Source organism: Spea bombifrons, chromosome 2 (assembly GCF_027358695.1).
Source record: "Spea bombifrons isolate aSpeBom1 chromosome 2, aSpeBom1.2.pri, whole genome shotgun sequence".
In the NCBI taxonomy this organism is placed as follows: Eukaryota; Metazoa; Chordata; class Amphibia; order Anura; family Pelobatidae; genus Spea; species Spea bombifrons.
The window spans coordinates 6,035,902-6,056,610 of NC_071088.1; the positions used below are offsets into that span (position 1 = coordinate 6,035,902).

Here is a 20,709-nt window from a genome sequence, read left to right on the forward strand (position 1 = left end):
ATGGCAAGGGGAACGTTGAGACTCTAATCTGAAGAATTTGGTCAGTGACTTGTTTTTTTTAATGCTATTTTTGGCACAGGGAGGGACTGGCCCTCCTAAACAGGGATAGTTAGTGTGTATGGGGTAAATAGCCCTTCTTGCCCTGCATGCAGATTCCATTGTGAAAACATTGAGTTGTTAGATCCATAGCTAAAATGGATCTTGTAAAGTATTGATTAAATATAAGACCTATAATTCTTAGGCAAATAGTAGCTCTATTAAGGGTGAGGACCAAGTTAAGCCTGGATATTTTTTTTGGGGGGGTTAGACTTTGCATGGTGTGCCTGCATGGTGTTAACTTAGGCCAAATGTATCCCTAGCGCAGGGATACCCTAAATGCCCTACGATGAAGGACATCTTCTACTAATACAATGTCTTCAGAGTTTTAAACCAAAAGGTACAAGGAGCGTGCCTTCTGTCCCCCGTCGGTATGCTGGAAGAGATCCAGAAGCACTAGGAACATACTGTCACCTAGAGGATCCTCCACCTCCTCCCCAAAAAGAAGCTGCCAACACTCTAATTATTTCTGGTCAGCCCCTGGAGACGTCCGTGGAATATAAAAAACACATTTTGGAGACGGGACAATAGCATAAAAATATGTAACTCTATTCATCAGTTTTATAAATGTGTTCCTATAAAACAATGCAAAAAATTCCTGGGGATCTTCTAATTTTATACCTTGATGGGTCAGATAAGGTTTTCGATTGTGTTGGCTAACCAGATGCTGTTGAATCGCTTCTAAGAACACCATGAGATAATTTCTTCCTGGTTGGTGATCGTTCCCACCAAGGTCATACCTGAATGAAATATAATATAGGATAAAGACGCTTTAAAAACTCAATATAATAACATGGTTAAAATAAAATCACTTTGGTTGACATTCAGCTGAGTATTGTCCCCACTCGCAATATAAATAAGTGTACAATACACTTTAAAAGAGGATTATACACATTTTGGGGGGGAAATGTACCCATGACAAAAAAAAAAAAATAAAAAAAAAATGGACAAGCAAAAGTAAAAGCTAAAAATTTGGGAGGAACTAAGATGTGTGATGCCAAATATAGCTGGAAACAAAGAGCTTCTCGCCAGCACATTGTGGCCACCAACCTATGCCCTTAACCTATATGTCTGCTTTATAATTAGATATTTCACCCCTTGATACCCATGATAGGTGCTGCGTACAGCAAAGATTGAAGCCCCAAGGGGCTCAGAATGGGCCCTTGACGGGCTAGGCCTTGGCGGCATTTTTTTAACAAGTCGGGGGAGGGGTTAATGGAGGGTTATTTAAGGGGTGGGTGCCACTAGGTTAGCCGCCATTTTGTTGTCACCTTACCACTTGTTGCTTGTCCCACCCTCCCTTGTTTTTGTGTTGAGTGTTCCTGGATTGTGTGTTTTGTCACGTTCGTGTGGAAGCTTACCAGGTATCTAGGGGGTTAATGCTGCTGGGGGAGCATTTGGTGGTACTCGTGGTGGGAGGTTTCCTGGCAGGTGAAGCTGGGAACCTCAGGTCTGGGTTTGGGCGTCCCAGTATGTCCGTCCCTGTGTAGTATCTGGATAAACTGGTAAGCTTGGGGTGTTTTTTTGTTACATTAAGTGGTGTGTATGTTGGAAGGGGGCTAAGGAGCAAAGAAGGCACAAACAATTTGTTTGGGAGTCTGGGGACCCCGGGGCAATTTTCACACCAGGGCCCTGTGGTTTCTAGTTCCACTCTGCCTTAAATTTCCTGGCTCACCTCGACAGCGACAGTCCGGCCCTGTCTGGAGTTATAACGTCCACTGGTATTTCAGCAATCAGGCCATGGGTTCCGCGTTAACTCACAGATGATCTGATAAAGACATGATCCCCTGATATAAGAAAGCAAATTCTTAAAAATAAAATACTTTTTCTATTGTTTGTCACTAGGCGGCACTCTAGGATTTTTTTAGCGCTGTAACAGGTGTCATTTTCCTTTTTTTTTAGGTTACATGTAATGTTCAAAGAGAGGAAAGTTAGGTTTTATTTTGGTTTCTAGTTCAAAATAAAATATTTCAGAAAAATATTCAGCCTCTAGTTTACAAACTTTTCAGCACAAAGGCAGTTTATCCTTTTTTTTGGACTGTATACAGTGATGAGTACCCCCAGCGCTGTATGCAGTAATAACCCCCAGCGCTGTATACATTAATATAGCCCCAGTACTGTATACAGTAATAACCCCCAGCCCTGTATGCAGTAATAACCCCCAGCGCTGTATACAGTAATAACCCCCAGAGCTGTATACAGTAATAACCCCCAGAGCTGTATACATTAATGTAGCCCCAGTACTGTATACAGCAATATAACCCCCAGCGCTGTATACAGTAATATAACCCCCAGCACTGTATACAGTAATATAACCCCCCAGCGCTGTATACAGTAATATAACCCCCAGCGCTGTATACAGTAATATAACCCCCAGCACTGTATACAGTAATATAACCCCCAGCACTGTATACAGTAATATAACCCCCAGACCTGTATACAGTAATATAACCCCCCAGCACTGTATACAGTAATATAACCCCCAGCACTGTATACAGTAATATAACCCCCCAGCGCTGTATACAGTAATATAACCCCCCAGCGCTGTATACAATAATATAACCCCCAGCACTGTATACAGTAAAATAACCCCCAGACCTGTATACAGTAATATAACCCCCCAGCACTGTATACAGTAATATACCCTCAGCTCTGTATACAATAATATAACCCCTCAGTGCTGTATACAGTAATATAACCCCCAGCGCTGTATACAGTAATATAACCCCAGCACTGTATACAGTAATATACCCTCAGCTCTGTATACAGTAATATAACCCCAGCACTGTATACAGTAATATACCCTCAGCTCTGTATACAGTAATATAACCCCCCAGCACTGTATACAGTAATATACCCTCAGCTCTGTATACAATAATATAACCCCCCAGTGCTGTATACAGTAATATAACCCCAGCACTGTATACAGTAATATAGCCCCCAGTGCTGTATACAGTAATATAACCCCCAGCGCTGTATACAGTAATAACCCCCAGAGCTGTATCCATTAATATAGCCCCAGTGCTGTATACAGTAATATAACCCCCAGCACTGTATACAGTAATAACCCCCAGAGCTGTATCTATTAATATAACCCCAGCGCTGTATACAGTAATATACCCCTCAGCGCTGTATACTGTAGTAACCCCCAGCGTTGTATACAGTAATAAACCCCAGTGCTGTACACAGTGACTAGCTGTGCGATTAAGACTGAGTCGTTATGATATGATAAAGAATACGGGAAATTGTCTAGTAGATTGAGGCTCAGAGCAAGAACTCATACAAACGGTTAATATGCAGCTGCCTGAAAACATTATATTATGGGGGGGAAACTAGAACTGGTTTAAAAGAGAAAATGACGCAATATTTTTGAAGACATATTTGTCATCTGTAACTAGCGATAAAAAAAGAGAAGGTTCCACAAACTGTAGTTTTAAAGCACTGCTTTCCAAACAACATATTATTTTTATCATTATATGTAACTGTATCATGTTCCTCTTTCAGTCATGGTCCACAGAGTCTTTAAGTATTTTAGAGAGTTCTGTATTTCATAAGAGACCACAAGAGACACACCTAACAGTGTAAGTCATTCTGCAGCAAGGAGTGACAAAACACCCAAGACAGATTGGTCACCTTTTGCAGGCCTATCGGACAAACCCAGTATAAATCATTAATTGGTAATTCCATGCTATGAACTTCTCTTCTTCTGACTTCTCATTAGGACGTAATAGTACGTCCTAACAACATAAAGGGGTTCAAATGGTCACGATATCCACCCGTCTTCACTTGTCTATTCTTTATCCTTTCAAAAACAGGCCCCTGGGACATGGTCGTCCTAAAAGTTTAGATCAATATTTTTTCAGGTCGTTGTCGACTCAACTGGGGCAAGAAAACCAACATCGTAAAAGAAATTCTACCACTGACTAAGGTCAGTAGGCCACTGACCTTAAAGAGCCTGGGCTACCTAGTCATCCTCACACCGTTGGTCCTGGGTCCTGGTATTATAGATCTGTTATTTTTCCCTGCCTATGTCTATCAAAGTGGGTTGAACACTTTTGCCCAACTATGAAAAAGTGGGTAAAGTTGCGGTGCCCACTGCTCATGAGACATCACCGGCCAAATGTATTTCCTCAAACACTGCGACCAATGCATGACCATTCTTTCTGGGACCACAGCAGACTACGGCGGACAATCAGATGGAGGACAAAGGACATGGCGGACAAGAGGAGACATCCGGCCAACCAAGCAAATGCCCAGTAGACCAGTGCCCAAAGGCGTTGCTCAGTTTTCTTCATGAACGCTCGTTCTTCAGTTTCAGCCCTTTAGAAGGTTTCTTGCAGGACTTGGAATTCCTTCTAAATTGGACGTCACTAGAAAAAAACTTTCATTCTTTACTACTAAACACAGATTTCCCTTCATTAGTGCATTGGTTTGATGTTACAAAATAGGAATGGGATACTGTTCTTTAGACATCTTAGTCACTTAGTGCATCAGCTTATATGTTCTAAGCAGTCTCGCTGGGAAATAAGGACCTTGGTCCCGCACATTAATAATTAATCCCTGGAGAGCAAACTACAAGTAGAAGCATTTAAAATGTACCGAGAAAAGCAGAAAAAGTATAGTCTGCAGCAGAACCAGGCCATAAAACCCCCAAGCGATGGGTTACATGGTAAGGCATTAACAAGAAGATGATCTTCACTTGCAGAATTGTATCTCTGTTCTTAAACTTGGTGACACGTGGAGCTGGGACAAGATACATTGATTGACATTCCGGATGTAATGAACTAATGATCCCATGATGTGCAACCAGCCTTAACATAAAGCTTCATACTCATACCTGGGAACTTTCTAAATGAGCTGCCCCTCAGACCCCTGAAATAGTAACCTTTTAATAGCCTGTCATGAAGGTTCTGTGTAGGGACTCCCCAAATGTATTAATGAAATGGCTCTAATATCGGCCCTCATGGAAACCTTGACTTGTCATTATTTAAAGATACACTTAATTTAGTCACCTGCATTCAAGCAGGGATTACTAACAATACATACTGTGGCAAAGACACCAACTGGTAGTCCTATATATGATCACAGAGGGGGGAGAATAGGTCACTGTGTGACCCTCAGAATATGCCCCTTCACCCTAAGGCTGGGGCAAAAACCCTGAGATATTCTTTGCATAGGTGTCGCTAGTTGCCAGGGCCGTGCAGAGGCGATTGCACAGGGTACATGGCACGCAAGCAGCAGTAAAAGGACGACAGTGATTGAATGTTCATGAAAAAGTTTTCAGCAAATGCTTGGCGCCCTTTGTCTCCTCCACAAAAATGGCAGGAAATGTACCATTTATAAAAAAAATAAATACTTTTTTTTAGATATTTAGACATTCATGCTCATATTTACGTATACGTAGACATAGACATTCATGCTCACATACACTTATACACAGACATCAATGCTCACTCACTTACTGTATACATAGACATTCATACAGTTATACAGAGACATTCATGGTCACATACAGTTATACAGAGACATTCATGCTCACGTACAGCAATGGATAGCATGTAACACATACGTTGCTATTGTGAGAAATAAATAAATTTTTGATGAGTGTTTAATAATTACTTCTACTACCCCCTTAATTTTAAGTGGAAGAGTTTTCCATCACCTTTACCCACCATAACTTATGTAATGCTACTTTTTACCGTAAAATCAATGTGTTCATATTTCTGTCTGTTATTGTCATGATGTGCCTGTGGTCTAAATAGATTCTCCATGACACTGCTTCATTCGCTTTCATGGTCAAACTGTGAAAACCACATAGCCGGCCACGAACCTCGTACTAGCTGGTGACTTTTACTAATTTTTTCAATCAAACCTTTCTATTATTGCTTCCTAGCCAGTAAATCTCTCTGGTCATGCATATTTGAAATGTGTAGAATATTATGTCACGTAGCAGTGGTTTGTCACATTTGTCATTTTCATAAACGTATATTCTGAGCATATAGCACGGAAATAGAGATAGCTGCTGGCATCAGCGGCTTCCTGTTCTAATATCCTGTGTTAGGTTATAATTAGACACAGGTGTAGGTTTAAGTTGCACTTTAGATCTTAATTTATCGATTGTACAGATAATGATTACGCACCACCATATTTCACAGTTTGAAAGTGATGTGAAGGAAGAACTAACATAAAACAGAAACTGAATAAAAAATATAAAACATGTATATTTTAAAAATAAATAAATAGAGCAAAAATAGCATGATAAGCTTGAATAATAATTCTGGTGCAAAGTGGTTGGACATTTAGCTTAATGTGATGGTTTGGTCTGAGAGCCTGTATCAGGGCCGGTTAAGATATTCATAGAAAAAGGCTAGGACTGGTCATTTGGTACACCAGGCAAATGCCCTGTTTTTCCGCTGGCTGACAGCACCATACCCAGGGTGGGACTAACCCATCGGACATGGACTGAGGGCCCATGAGTGTCAAGGGGGCTGTCTCCCAGTGGTGTACCCCGGTGGTCTTTCCTCACATGCGTGCCCTTCCAGAGCTGGTTTGGGGAGATGCCTACTGGCTACTGATGCTGAGACCAAGGAATATGATTACTGACAGAAGGCAGAACAAGAAGAGGAGGAGGAGAGCAGTAAGAGGAAGAAGAATGCAAGAATGAACACAGGGGAGTAGGAAAGGTAGGAAGACATTGTGAGAGTGTGAGAAAGCATGGGTAAGTGTATGAGTGAAAAAGTAATGGGAGTTATGATGTACCACCATCAGTGACTGACTCAGTATAAGTCAATGCCTGTATTGACTCAGTATATAGTGATGGGAGGTATGCTGTACCAGTATATAGTGGTTAGTGTTCTGCTGTTCCACCATCAATATCTGGCTCAATATATAGTGATGGGAGTTATGCTGTACCACTGTCAATATCTAGCTCAGTTTATAGTAATAGGAGTTATGCTGTACCACCGCCATGTCTGGCTCAATATATAGTGAACATGAATAAAGCGTTTATGAAGTCATTGATCAATTTGCAGAACTAGAGGTTCAAAGCCAGAGGATGTAAATGCGGTACACCCCCCCCCCGCCAGAGCCAGGGAGCCGTCTGAACACTATTTCACCCCTCCCACGTCTTACTCTTATTAAATAGTCCAGCTGCGACTGAGTAAACAAGCTTCCTCAAGTCTTCGGTGCTGAGGGAAGTTGAAACTTCACACAAGTAGGTAGTTGTAGGACAAAACATTGGCCAAGCCAATCTACTGTTCTTCTCCTGTAAGTTTTAGGGTAAACATTAATGTTTACAATAGTTTGTAAAACATTTCTATTTGAGAAGGCCTATTTGGTGTCAAAATCTTTCAATAAGCCTTTGTACTTCCTAGTTTTAGTTCTTCTTTACAGCCATAGTAAATATATTTACTGTTCTATTTTTCAGATTGAGTTTCTGAATTTATATATTTATGTATTTAAGATTACTTGTGCAATATTGTTGTATTTTTTTAATTGCTGCCCATAAAATATGTAACAGCACTGAAGTAATCTACTACGTTACAATGAAACATTTTACCTTCTTATATTAGCGGTTGTTGAAACCCCATACGAAACGCAGGCGGATATTCAAAAATAAGCATTTTATTGTGAAAAAACATATAAATCTGGGAAATATGCAAAAAAAACTAAGTCCTCTTTAATGCTAAAATATTATACTATATATATAGCACTACATGTATAAGCCGCCATGCTCCTACATGATGATTAGTTTGCCGACAGATGTTCTTCTTCCCTCTGCCAATCACTGACAGCTCCGAAACCACATGGAAATTCCGAATGTAGGGGTAAAATATGGAAATTGATTTATAATATCTGGCTTGGGGAATTTGTTACTGTCTCTTCTCAGTTTCTAGTCTACCATTTCGTCCATCATTGGGAATCGTCCAATGCCACATTTATGCGCACCGTGGCATATTCAATCTCCCCATCATCTACATGCCATGTATTTGTAACCCTATTGACGTCATGCTTTAAATCAGCATAAAGAATGGAGTCCTGTTCTTCTGCATAGTCCAGTGTCGGTTCTTTATTGTCATTACTAGTCTCTTCGGCCACCGCAACATTTTCGTTGGTTACGAGTCCGTTGGTGGCGCTTTCCAGCTGTAGCTGTGCATTGCTGGAACATTCTGGAGGAATTTCCGTCTAGAAAAAAAGGACAAGCCAAAAATATTTCATATGTTGTATCTATTGCGTGAGGACACACAGTGGAACACAACATACCTTCCGATGTTTTTGGCTTTAGGGGAAATGGTTGGGGTCATTACTAGTGGTAGGGCTTTAATACTGTTTTTATGTGACTTTATGACCTATTGGTGGGTTTGTGCATAACTAAGGCATCTGAAAAAAGAATAATGTACAATTTATATACAGATTATTGGGGCTTTTAGGGTTGTAGAACCCTGTAGTACCCTCATACCCAGCAAAACATTCTGAGCTCCTGAAAAAAGAGGGGGATCAAGGGAGGAAAAAAGGATACCTGGTAGGATACTATAAAACACTGTTAGTCTCTGATAGCACATGCAACTGGTGACAATAATTCTTTAATTCCTTTGTGTTCATTATTGCATTAAACATGTTAATGAAACATGTCCGCACCTCTGTCTAGTAGAGCCAAGCGTGAGGTTTGTAGCACATACAGTAAAGTAAATAAAGATCTAGCCCTGCTTTGTCTTAGAAATGTGTTAAGATCATTTAAGAGTAACAGCACATCTGTCATGTTATAAATATTTTAATATAATATGTAGTAATGTTTTATGGGGGTGGATGCACCAAGGCTGATCCAGGTTAGCTCCACCAGCCCTACCATAACAAGTGACCTGCTCCTTCATGCGGAGCTCCTGGATATGCCATCCATGAAGCATTTCTTGGGCTTGTTATACAATTAGGTATATGTTCCCCAACCATCCAATTGAGCCAGTAGGGCTCCTGACCTCTAGGATAATGTAATGCAATGATTCAGAATGATCAATGATAATGAACAGAATGAGTTCAGGGATATCGTGAAAGATACGTGTCCAGGTAGCATAACCACAATGTAATTGACATACCTTATCCTCAGGCTCCTCTGGGCTGGCTGAAGCTTTCTGTTTTACTATAAAGAAAAGGACAGTATAACACATCATGGGCTTAGCCTTAAAAAAATGCATACACATTACAGCGCTCAGCAGTATGGACTGCCGACGAGTAGAGGGCAGGTCGTGAGCATTCCAAAAATCTGCGTTGATGAGTTTTCGGTCCCTTTGTGTTGTGCCAAGTGTTACAAAAGAGCCAAACCATACCACAGATATCCTCAGTTTTGACTTTTGCTTAAAGATTTAAGTAAAAGTTGGTGAAAAATGTTCTCCCATATTCTATAAACGCTGGAAAATGCCTGGTGAAATATTTGAAGAAATAATGTGTTTTGGCTGTGAATTTCCGTGTTTAGTGACATCGCTGCCCTTTGGGTTGGTCTGATTTTGAAGCGATGGGGTCATTAGTAAGTAAGATTTTAATTTTGCTTGTTGTTCCAAATATGGCCACAAGGGGCAACAATTACAAGATACGATGGCGGATGGAGTCCTTGCTTTAGGGCAGGCCATGCATCTCTGGTGCATAAACAGGAAATCAGTAAAATAATATTTAAAAGAATCATTTTTTTTCACCAATAACATACCTTTTCTGAGATAGTAAACTAGGAGAGATATTATCAAAATAAACACAGAGAGGCCGAGAAGTGAAAACGACAAATAAAGCAGCCACTCCATGTTCTTAAGGTCCAAACTGGGAGTGACTCTCGTGTTCTCTGCTGCATAGTCGAATAAAAAGAATAGAAAAAAAGCATGTTAATATTATAGATTTTTTAATAACGCAAAGATTTTGGTAAAAGATTTTAGTCAAATATTACGTTTTTATATTAATTAAAAGATGATTCGTTTTCCTCTGTCCACTCCTGCCTGTGATCACATTCCATCCATTTTTAAGCATGGAGATAAAAAATGGTGGATAACTGGGTCTCAGCTGCATGCTCATACCAGTGTCTGAAAAGATAAAGAGGGAGAGAGAGAGAGAGAGAGAGAGAGAGAGAGAGAGAGGGAGAGAGAGAGAGAGAGAGAGAGAGAGAGAGAGAGAGAGAGAGGGAGAGAGAGAGAGAGAGAGAGAGAGAGAGAGAGTGCAAGAAAGTAAGATAAAAAGAAAGAAAGATGAGAGAAAAAAGACAGGGAGAAAAAAAAGAGAGAGAGAGAGCAAGGCAAAGCAAAAGAGAAAGAAAGACAAAGAGAGAGAGAGAAAAAGAGAGATAGAGACAAAGAGAGAGGGACCTGTCCGATTCATGTGAAGTCGAGTAAGTCTCCTGTAAAACTAGTAAGACACAGAACGGGTTTTTCACTAAATATGTAGTTTAAATATTTAAAAACTATATTTTAAAGGTGCTGTTCCACCTAGACTAGTATGTTAAGCAAAAAAATCAGATTTGTCATTTTATTCTTAGTTTCAAAAGTTTTAAGTTCAGCAGAGCATCTACAACCTTTAAAAAGTATATTTGGCTAAAAAAAAAAAAAAACAGCATGTCCTTCAGAAATTGGATGCTGCTTTCCCGGGCTGACCAGCACAGTTTACAAGGATTTGGTTTCTGACACCTACCACCTACTAACTTCTCCTGTAGTGAACCGATCACTTGTAACCCAGATCTGCAAAGAGGATCTTAACGGGATTCTGAGTACCATTTGTGAAACAAAGTTTCCTTACTGCAAAAGTTTTAGGAGAACCTTTGAGCATCTGGTCTTAGGCCACCAGTTGTCAATCACTCCGCAAAAGGAAACAAGGTATATCTCAATAGCTTTGTGTCGTGATGTGAAAATTCCAGTGGGCATTAAAAGAATAATTTTGACGTCCATCATATTAACATTTTTTTTTTTTTTTAATGAACCAATTAAAGCGTGAGATCTTTCTCAGCCCTTGCTGCAGGGTTTTCTTGCCAGGGTTTTCCCTTCGTAATTTATCAGTAAGTGAGTGAGTCGACATGGAATCTCGCCGACAAAGCCCTGCGTTGGTGAATTAACGCACTGGAGACAAAGTGGAAGAACCAGAGAAAAGAGAGTGAGAGGGAAAGAGTGAAAGAAAGAAAGAAAGAAAGAAAGAAAGAAAGAAAGAAAGAAAGAAAGAGAAAAAAGAAAGTGAGAAAGGAAAAAAAAGGAAAGAGAGAGAAATAACTAGAAATAACAAAGAGAGAGAGAGAGAAAGAGAAAGAAAGGGAGAAAGGAATCAAGAAAGAAAGAAGAAAGAAGGAAGGAAGGAAGGAAAGAAAGAAAGAACAAAGAGATAGAGAGAAAGAAAGAAACATTTTTATGACTCAAGTGCACCCATCCTGTCATTCCTAACAGGCGCACGCGGCTAATTACTGATTTGAATTTCATAACACAAGCAATTTTAAAACATGTCCTACATACATTTATCCATGGTGGTGTTTCCTTTCACGACAGCAGCTGGAAAAAAAATAGAATATACGATGGGAAGATATTTATCTTAGAATTGTAACCTAATCTATTAAATACGCAGTGCCATGGGTATAACAAATCACCAAATGACAACGATTAGACCGCTGGTGGTGACTATGAAGTCATCCTCCGCTCTTACCTTCTGTATGTTCCTGATACTTTCCTTTGTTCAATGCCGACACCTCTGTCTGTTGTTTATAGCGTTTCCAATATGTGTGTGCGTTTATGGGGCCGTTACTTGTAGCTACTTAGGCTTAGTAAGTGCCATAACTTCCCTTTTCTGGTTAAATATCCAGTATGTGGTAATTCATTTTAAAATTAATTTTACTTTACAACATACATAGAATGCATGCAATATCTTCACCTAACCGCATTGTTCTAACAGCATGTACATTAAAACCTGTTTACGTTTCGCTAAAGTGAGAGTTGTAAGGGAGAATTCACTGGACAGTTGTAGTTTTCCCTCTCTTCTTTCTTTATTCATTATGAAGGGCCAACTCTGGTAGGTTTCTCAAACTTGAAGGACAGAGCTGGCCCCGCATACTGCATAATTTAATGTTTAAGGAGAAATATTGCTGATTTGACTATACAGGGCCCTTTTACAGGGACAACCAAGCTCTCCCTGAAGCTCTCCAGGGCCTGGACCTTTATAATGTATAGTGAAGCCAGGGAGCTGGAACCACAACTCTCCTGCAAACTCTCCCATCAACTCTCATCATCATCAAAGCTTTCTCCTAGGACTGAATCTTTATATCAGAACAAATCTAGCCTGGATCCCCCCCTCTAAGGAAACATGATTTGCTGCAAATGTCCTACAATCTCAGATCCAGCACCAGCCCCTTACTAGCTGTCCCTCACTCCAAAAAGGAAGCTGGTTGAGAAGCCTTCTCCTTCAGAGCTCCTCACATGTAGAATCAGGGCCGACCCTATAATGGGGCAGACTGGGGCAATTGCCCCAGGCGGCACTTTAGAAGGGGCGGCAAGCGCTTTTTTTTTGGTTTTTTTTTTTTGAAGCGGAGGAGAGAGAGAGGGGCACTGAGTGGTTTTCGCTTACCCGCTCGGCGCCCCTCTCTCTCTCTCCTCTGCGGCGAGTCTCCCTGTTCAGTCCCGGTGCCGGCTTGCAATGCAGAGCGCCGGAAGTGATGTCAATTTCCGGCGCTCAGCATTACAAGCCGGCACCGTGGCAGAGCAGGGAGACTCGCCGCAGGACTGTTTAAAGGTAAGTACCGGGGGGGGTTAGATTATGGCGTCGGCGAAGTTTAAAATGACGCCCCCCCCCCCGGCGTCGGCGGGGGGTGTGGGGGTTGGCGTTTTAAACTTCGCCCCAGGCGGCGTTAAGTCTTCGGCCGGCCCTGTGTAGAATAGCCTCCCAGACTCTGTGAAATCACCCAATAACCTAAAATCTCTGAAAATGAGTGTCCACCAACTTCTAAAAACAGAATGGAAAATGGCAATGAACTCTTCCTGGTAAAAACACTTTCTAAATAAAAATAATTAAATTTACTGCAATACTTATTTTTTTTCCAATTATTTTTTCATCCAATTTTTTTACGCTTATTCCACTATCCTTAATGGTCTTACTTAAGGTGTAATACATCTTAGAACATTCTGGGAATGGTTTTATTATTCTATTTGTATTGAAAATTGCAACAAAGCTGTTCTTCTATCAAACGCGAAAGAATTGGGGCAACCAGCAGACGCCCAACCCCTCAAGGAGCTGAATTAGCTTGAATTAGTCCTCCAGTAAGGGGGGGCACCTACTCTCTCTGGGAAATCTGGGTTCCCAAACAAAAGTAGAAGCCAGCGGCCACCAGATAAAGTAGGTGCGGTCAATGGATGGATACATGTAGCCGTTTCCTTCCTTTCCTCCTTCCCGTTGGCTGCTGGCCTTAAAGTGCCGGAGCCCCCCCATGATCGCCAGTCTGGCCCTTTTGCTTGCCTGTGAGCCCCAAATTATGATAACTATAAAAAAACATATTTTATTTTTATAGCAAATGTATTTCTCAAGTAAATCTCGGAAAATAAATGATGTGGCCGTTCAGTTTCATTTCGTTATCTCACTTCTTTCTTTTTACTCGGTTATATTTTCTTTCAATGTTTATGTCGATTTACGTGGAATTTGCAGAAACATTGTAAGTGTGTTTATTATGTTTAAAGTTAAACTTCCGTTCAGGTGTTTATCGTAGATAATCATCGCCATTGTCTTGTTGCCTCAAATACAAATTAGTAAATGCACTGCATTTATGGCATAAAAGATGCAGGTTTGTATGGTAAACAAAAAGTGACATTCGGCCCATGGGGCAAAGACTTAAACCTTAATCAGTCGTTGGTCTCGTCTTAGATTTGAGAGCCAAATGCCTATCCCATGCATGTTTAATACCCTCACTGTATTACCCTCTACCACTTCTGCTGGGAGGTAGTTCTACTTATCTACCATCCTCTTAGTAAAGTAAAAAATCCTTACATTATATCTAAAACTCTGACCCTCTAGTTTTAGATTTAGACCACCTGTCCATGAGAGTTCTCGTTCAGATGTGTGAGGACCTCAGCAGAGCTTTGAGGGAAATGTCAACTAAGTTGGAGACCATGCTGTTCGGCCAGTGAGACCTGACCCACTCCTGTGTCCCATCAAGACAGGCTTCCTAAAGATTTTGGGGTCTGGTTTAGAGGAGACAGAGCTGCCCTGAATAGCTGGGAGGAGAGACTCGCCAAAGTAAAACAGGTATTTGGTTTGTGGAACCTCAGAGATCTCACCATGGAAGGGTCCTGGTGCTGTAAAACAAGATCCTTCCCATTCCGCATTATGTGGCTCAGCTCATAATCTTTAAGCTAGTCTTCTTCTTCGTCAAGAGCCCCAAAATGGACAATAAATATATGGATGCCGGGGGGCTGTGCAGACGTATACACTGCCCACAGTGCATTGTGAAGGTGGAGACAGATCTTCACTTTTTCTAGTAGTCCCCTATTGCCCAGGCTTTGTTAGGAGCACTGGAGCTGGAAGTCAAGGACTCTATCGAGAGAAAGTACCTGTCCTACCACTCTGTACTTATTCCAGGTACACACGCACAACGGACGCCATTGGCGATGCTTGGCGCCCAACATGCTGGGTAAAGGATGCTTTATGGTTTGTCAGGAACCATCTGGCATTGAGGGCAGATTTCAGTCCAAGACTGCTGTAGGCTCATCTACACCCTGCTGAGGGCTACTCTCTTGTAGGCTACTCCCACTCGCCTCCTGGCCCACTTGCCTCTACAATCCCTCATTAAACCCCCCCCCTGCCCCAAGTCACCCCAGTCACAACACCATCGCCAAGTCTGTTTCCAAAGCGTCAAACCACTTGACAAAATATGTAAATAATACAATTTTGAGGAGATACGAATGAGCAGGCACTAAAGGGGTAAAGGAGATTGAACGGTTTGCGGTTGGCAGTGCACCTTGGGAGTTGAATCACTGTTTTTTTTAAAAAAAATTCAAGCAGAAGTGCAGAAACTAGATGGGTCCTTGAATCTGGCCCCTTGTTTCTCTTTTAGTAATATTCTGGGGAAAATACCTTAAAAGCGATGAATTTTTTATATGCAAATATTACAGAGAAATTGTGGTCTTTGGTATTTCCATTTTAAAAAAAACTCCCAAATAATAACCTAACATGAATTACTATTATCTGGGTAATTTATACCATGTGAATAAACAAATATTTTCAAAGCATCTCAGCAATCTGCCGAACCGTCAACACAAGATATACAGTAGTTCTCTATGAGATAAGGTCGGTATACAGATTTTTATGACGAAAACTATTTATGATTGTTTGTGCGATGGGTTAAAAATCTACTTGCTGGTGTAAGAAAAACAACCTCTAAATTTATGATGTGCAGGGAATAAAAGATACTTTATGAGGTCAACAATCAACAATCAGGCGTTCTGAAGTGAGCTTTCAAAAAATGCATGTGATGGCGGGCAATATGTACAGGAGGGAAATTGCCCCAGTCTCTGTTCTTTCTGCGAGATCTTGGGTCACTACCAGCAGTTTTTCTCTATTTTTTTCATATTCTACCTGCAGTTCCATTTATAGCCACTGGGTGTCTCAAGAAATAAAGACGTTGGGCAGCGTTTACACCCTGACTGGATCCTTTCTAGGTTACATTTTTTTCTTCCTTCTCAATCAAACTGTATGGGACAGGTCTAGGAAACGTATTGTCCGCTGTTTATCGGTTTTATGTCACAATGTAGCTGAGATCTTGGCTATATTTGTCTCCAGCTTTTCAATACTGCCCATTCCGATGATGTGTTTTGTACAGGGCTGGTCTCTATACATATTACATATATTATAGTACTATGTGCCAGATATATGATATTGTCCCATTTCTCTGATGTTTTTTACTCTGTGTTTTGGGGTCAAAGTTGACACTTTGCTCCTAAAGCTGTTATTCTAAAAACAGGGGAAAAAAGTTATTTAACTTACCCAATATATTGATCTTTATCACATGTCCTACTGTTTGCTGAGTGCCGAACTCTGCCCAACATTTATAGAATCCAGTATCATTTTCATGAACCGATACAAACTTTAGCAGATAAACCCCATCGTTCCTTCTACGTTCTTCCCATTGAACGGCGATCCCCGGACCTCCTGCTATAGCTTGGCATATTGTGTCTCCAGAAACCTTGCACCAAGTCACATTGGGTGGTTGTTGAGAACAGAACTGGACGGGACACTCTACGGTGAGAGGCTCTCCTGCGGACCTGTTATATTCTGTGCTTCTTGGAATGCTTATATTATTTACACAATTGCTGTTTCCTGCAGATAGAAGAAGAAAAAACATCACCTTCAGTTACTGCAAATGCAAAGTAAATCAGTAGATATCATACCAGAGAGCTGTCTGGGTTTCTCCGGGAGATTCCAGGTGAAGCACCGCTTCTCTGGGTCATGGCCTGAAATCTCCAGGTCGGGGAAGTAGCATTTAGACAAGCCCCACTCCCTGACCATGGCCATTTCCCCCCCTCCCACGCACATTAGGAATATAAAGTGATTTGGGCTAGCCCCACCCACAAGGTCACCGTTCCTGCCCATGGAAGTTGTCGGCCCCACCCACTAACAATGTCAGCCCCGCCCACCAATCATGTCGCCCCAAACATCATCGGGCTACCCAAATAGGGAGGTCTCCGGGTTTGCCGTAAATGCTACTGTTTGGTGCCAACACAGGGCGGGTGGGAAGTAGGAATACAATATCCATCCAGAAATTAAAACAAAGCAGCAATTAAAAATATTATGATGAGGAATTAAAAACCGAGCTATCACATTTCCAAACTTTTTGAGATATTCTGAAATATTCTGGTTATTCTGAAAGAATTTCTAAATTCTGCCAATGGCGGTATATGCTGAGATGACATTAAAAAAAAAAATGGAACTCCATACCTTGGTTTCCCCTAACTCTATAAAATGGGAATGACAAAATCATCCACAGACTTTGGTCGTGCCCGAAAATCAAAGTTTTTTGGAAGATAATTTAAATATTTCCTAAAAGGGGCACAGATCTGCGAGCTTCTCCTAATCAAATAGTATTTTCTGTTTAGAATGGATTGAAAAATCTCATTAAATCTAAAGGAGGACAATTCAAAAGAATAAATCACATAAAATTACACTAGACAGAACTCAAGTCATTCACACATTACAACACACAGAGTGTTATTTACAAACGTCGCAGGGAAAGTACCCGATTAATACCTAAAAAGAATGTTGAGGGGAAGGGGGAATCAAGTGTCAACGCTAGACATCAAAGGTTAAACGAGGTCGACCCAAGTTGGTTTATGGCTTTATTTTTATTTTAACGTTTGTTTGGTTACAATTCAGAAAAGGGCTACACAACAGGAAGCGCAAAATGCGTTAATTGTAACACACTCTTTGTGTTACTTTTGTGAAATAAACAGGATAGCATTGTGGTCGAGAAGTGTATAGTCAAAGGATCGCTATAATGAACCTGCTCTTAGTCGTACAATGTCATGTAGGCGGATGGAATGTCCGTATACTTTTTGTATATATTTTCAGTAATAAAATATAAAAAATTAAAAAAAAAAGTTTAAAAAAAAAATTAAAATGCTAAAATAAGTAAAAAAATTAAAATTAAAATGTGTAAAAAAATAAAATAAAAAAATACTTACTGCTAAAATTGCAAAAAAAATGCACTTGTTCCAGTTTTTGACCCTATGCGTGTGGGAGGATTTGCTTTACTCTGGAAATGTTACCGAATCCAAGATATTTTTTTCTGTAGTTTCTTATATCGTAGGCATGAAATTTTCTGTATGCAGCGTTATCTACAGTATGGTATCCCGTTCATCCCAATTGTGGACATGTTGATGTATCAATCTCAGCATTTGTCAGAACTAATAAGAAAAATAGATTTTTTTTTAAAAAAAAATCTGTGTAATAAAAACAGATTTAAAAAATAATTTTATTAGTGCTCTAAAAAGAGAGAGAGAGAGAGAGAGAGACCCGTCATCACTCGGATTTTCCCTGTTTTTGAAGAGATCCCTGGGGTCTTAGAAAGATGTAGTGCTATTTTTTAAAAATCTATATTTAAATTGTTGAAATGATGTTTCTTTCTGTAGTTGCTTCTATTGTAAGCATGAAATCCAAATCAGAGCTTCAAAATACCAAATTTGGAAATATGTTACAATTTTGGGGGGGGAAATTACACACTTTTTAATATTTGCCCTATAACTGCCAAAATAAATGGAAATCCTAGATATGTGGGGTGCTTCTCATTTGGACTAGCTGTGTCCGAATTTACACCAAGCTTAGGTGTGAGAATACCCGTCTAAGGGGTTAAAGGCTTTTTGCTTCCTTATCTCATACACACAGTATGTACCTACAAACACATTACCCCCAATAAACCATAGGAGAGTGTATTAAAAACCATTGGCAATGAAACAAAGAAACCAAACAACTGAACCCCAAATGAAAAATAAGTAATAAGTTAATAAAGTATCAGTGATTTGCAAATTGAGAAATTATCAATCATTTGTGAATTAGTTCCGTAAGTAGGGCGACCTCTTGGCTCCTTTAATCCATGATGATTATAAAAAATGCCTTATGCATGGCAGCACTGATTTTAAAGCGGTACGTCTTCTTTTTTTTAACATATATATATATATATATTTATTTATTTTTGAACCAGCATGGAGGTTCAAGGAAGGAACCTTATGTTGTTACCCTGCCATCTCAGCACTCTTGGCGTTGGCCTTGTTCGCCGATGGGCTGAAGCCGGCCCCATGAACACGAAAGTAAACTTTCCATTTTCAACGCTTCATTGTGTGAATCATTAAACCAAACACATCCAGTATATCGTTCTGAGGTATGCATGAACTTCTTGGCTTCCTTCCTGTAGAACATCCGCCAAATGTAGAATCTATGTAGAAACGTGGCGAGGATTGGTATAAACTCTCCCGCCATTATTTTTTTCATCCCTGTATTCCCTCCAAATCATGATTTTCAGCTCTCCCTCATATAGCCGAAGCTACAATGCCCACAACCATAGATATTATCCATTAAAACACGTGGCTTTGGTCTTGAAAGGAATGATACGTGTTCGTAGACGTGTAGAGATGGACCCATTTGAAGTCTGGGTTTATTACCTATACCTAAGGTCACTTTTTGAAGTATGTTATACGTAACTGGAATTGCTTATAAATTTACTACAGGTCCGGACTAACCATCTGGCTCTCCGGGCAGATCCCAGGTGGACCAGGGGCCGGTAGGGCCACTGCTTCAGAGTCAGATCAGGTCCTGCAGTGTGCGGCCACGGGGTGAATATGCGTGGCCGCATGCTGCGTGGGTACAAAATCGTAACATGCACCTACGTGTTTTGGTAGCCGCCGGCCTTTATGTCCCAGGACCACCTAGTCATCCCCAGCCCGGCCCTGATTTACTACAGAAAAATGCAGACACAGCAAGAAGCAGAGATTGTGACTTGATATTTAATTAGTGATCACAGAGGGAAATGCAAACCACTGATTGTTTGTATGAAATGTAGCATTTGGCAGGCACTTTAGGTGTTATAAACTACCCCATACTATGTGCCAGCGTAAGAGTAATTGTATGGACGCTGTGATGTAAAGTCTTTTGGGGTCCGTTCTCTAAAGCGAGAATTGTCTTCAGCTCCTGGACAAACTTATACATTATGAAGATCCATTCCCGGTAAGCTTATTCTGCACGAGGAGCTTAGCTAGCCCTGCATAATGTATACTTAAATCATTAAGATTTCTTCTAAGTATCCCCAGCCATATGCATTATACAGGGCCAGCTCAACCCTTCTTCAAGAGGAAACCTCCTAGCTTTGGCCCTTCATGATGTATATGTGAAACGAGAAGACAACTGTCCTGCAAACTCTCCCTTTAGTGAATAAACCCGAGAACATCCCTCAACTCATGAACGAAGGTCATGGAACTAGACAGCTGTTTGCGACGATCCATTCCCAGAGGCTTTAGGCTCAAATGAATAAAACTAAAACTCCTTGGTTCTTTGGAACTCATTAGCTGACCTTGTTCTCACACCCCTGGTTTTGGGAGAATAACTTGAGTGGGGCCGGTCACTGTGAATGCCTCTGCGGCTGCACGGAAGAGGCAGAAGACAAAACAAACGATGGTAGCACTTACCATAAGCATGGTGGAGATGTAGGACCAGAGCTGAAACTGCAACCAGCAATACATAAGTCCTCTCCTTAACACAGCTATCCATTCTCCCCAATGTCTTCATCTGTGATCATCAGACCTATGGTGACTTGATGGCATGACGGACCTAACCGAGATGTCCTCGGGAAATTAAAGCTATCATCAGAAGTTACAGACCACAAACACACGCATGAGGAGGACACATGTTGCAGCTGTGTTTCTGTTGTGCATCGACTGGGATATGTGTGTGGTTAACAAGCTCTGCTTTCTCTTTCGCAATCTTTGTTCTTTAGCGCCAGATGATGTACTTCTTCCTTCCAAGAGATGAAAACTTACAAGCAATCAGAAGTGTCTTTCTGTAAAGTATCTGATTCTTACTGCAATGTTTTTTTTTTTTGTTTTTTTTTTGACATTACTTTACATTACATTATTCATTTTA

The 20,709-nt window shown here is 40.6% G+C and overlaps 1 protein-coding gene across 1 annotated transcript; it reads right to left on the reverse strand.

The window, feature by feature from the left end:
• Window positions 1-7,899: 7,899 nt before the first annotated feature.
• On the reverse strand, window positions 7,900-20,425 carry BTLA (B and T lymphocyte associated). Its single transcript, XM_053457006.1, has 6 exons — window positions 20,256-20,425; window positions 16,069-16,401; window positions 11,562-11,597; window positions 9,791-9,922; window positions 9,186-9,229; window positions 7,900-8,280 (listed from the first exon to the last, which is right to left on the reverse strand). Exons 1-6 carry the CDS (start codon window positions 20,353-20,355, stop codon window positions 8,008-8,010), a joined length of 918 nt encoding a protein of 305 aa, XP_053312981.1. The 5' UTR covers window positions 20,356-20,425; the 3' UTR covers window positions 7,900-8,007.
• Window positions 20,426-20,709: the final 284 nt, after the last annotated feature.

Excerpts from the sequence above, each read along its gene's own strand:
- BTLA (XM_053457006.1), bottom strand. The coding sequence starts at position 20,355 with ATGAAGACATTGGGGAGAATGGATAGCTGTGTTAAGGAGAGGACTTAT. Across the intron at positions 9,230-9,790 it reads AGTTTACTATCTCAGAAAAG|TAAAACAGAAAGCTTCAGCC; the intron begins GTATGTTATTGG and ends TTTTCTTTATAG. Across the intron at positions 8,281-9,185 it reads CAGAGGAGCCTGAGGATAAG|ACGGAAATTCCTCCAGAATG; the intron begins GTATGTCAATTA and ends CTTTTTTTCTAG.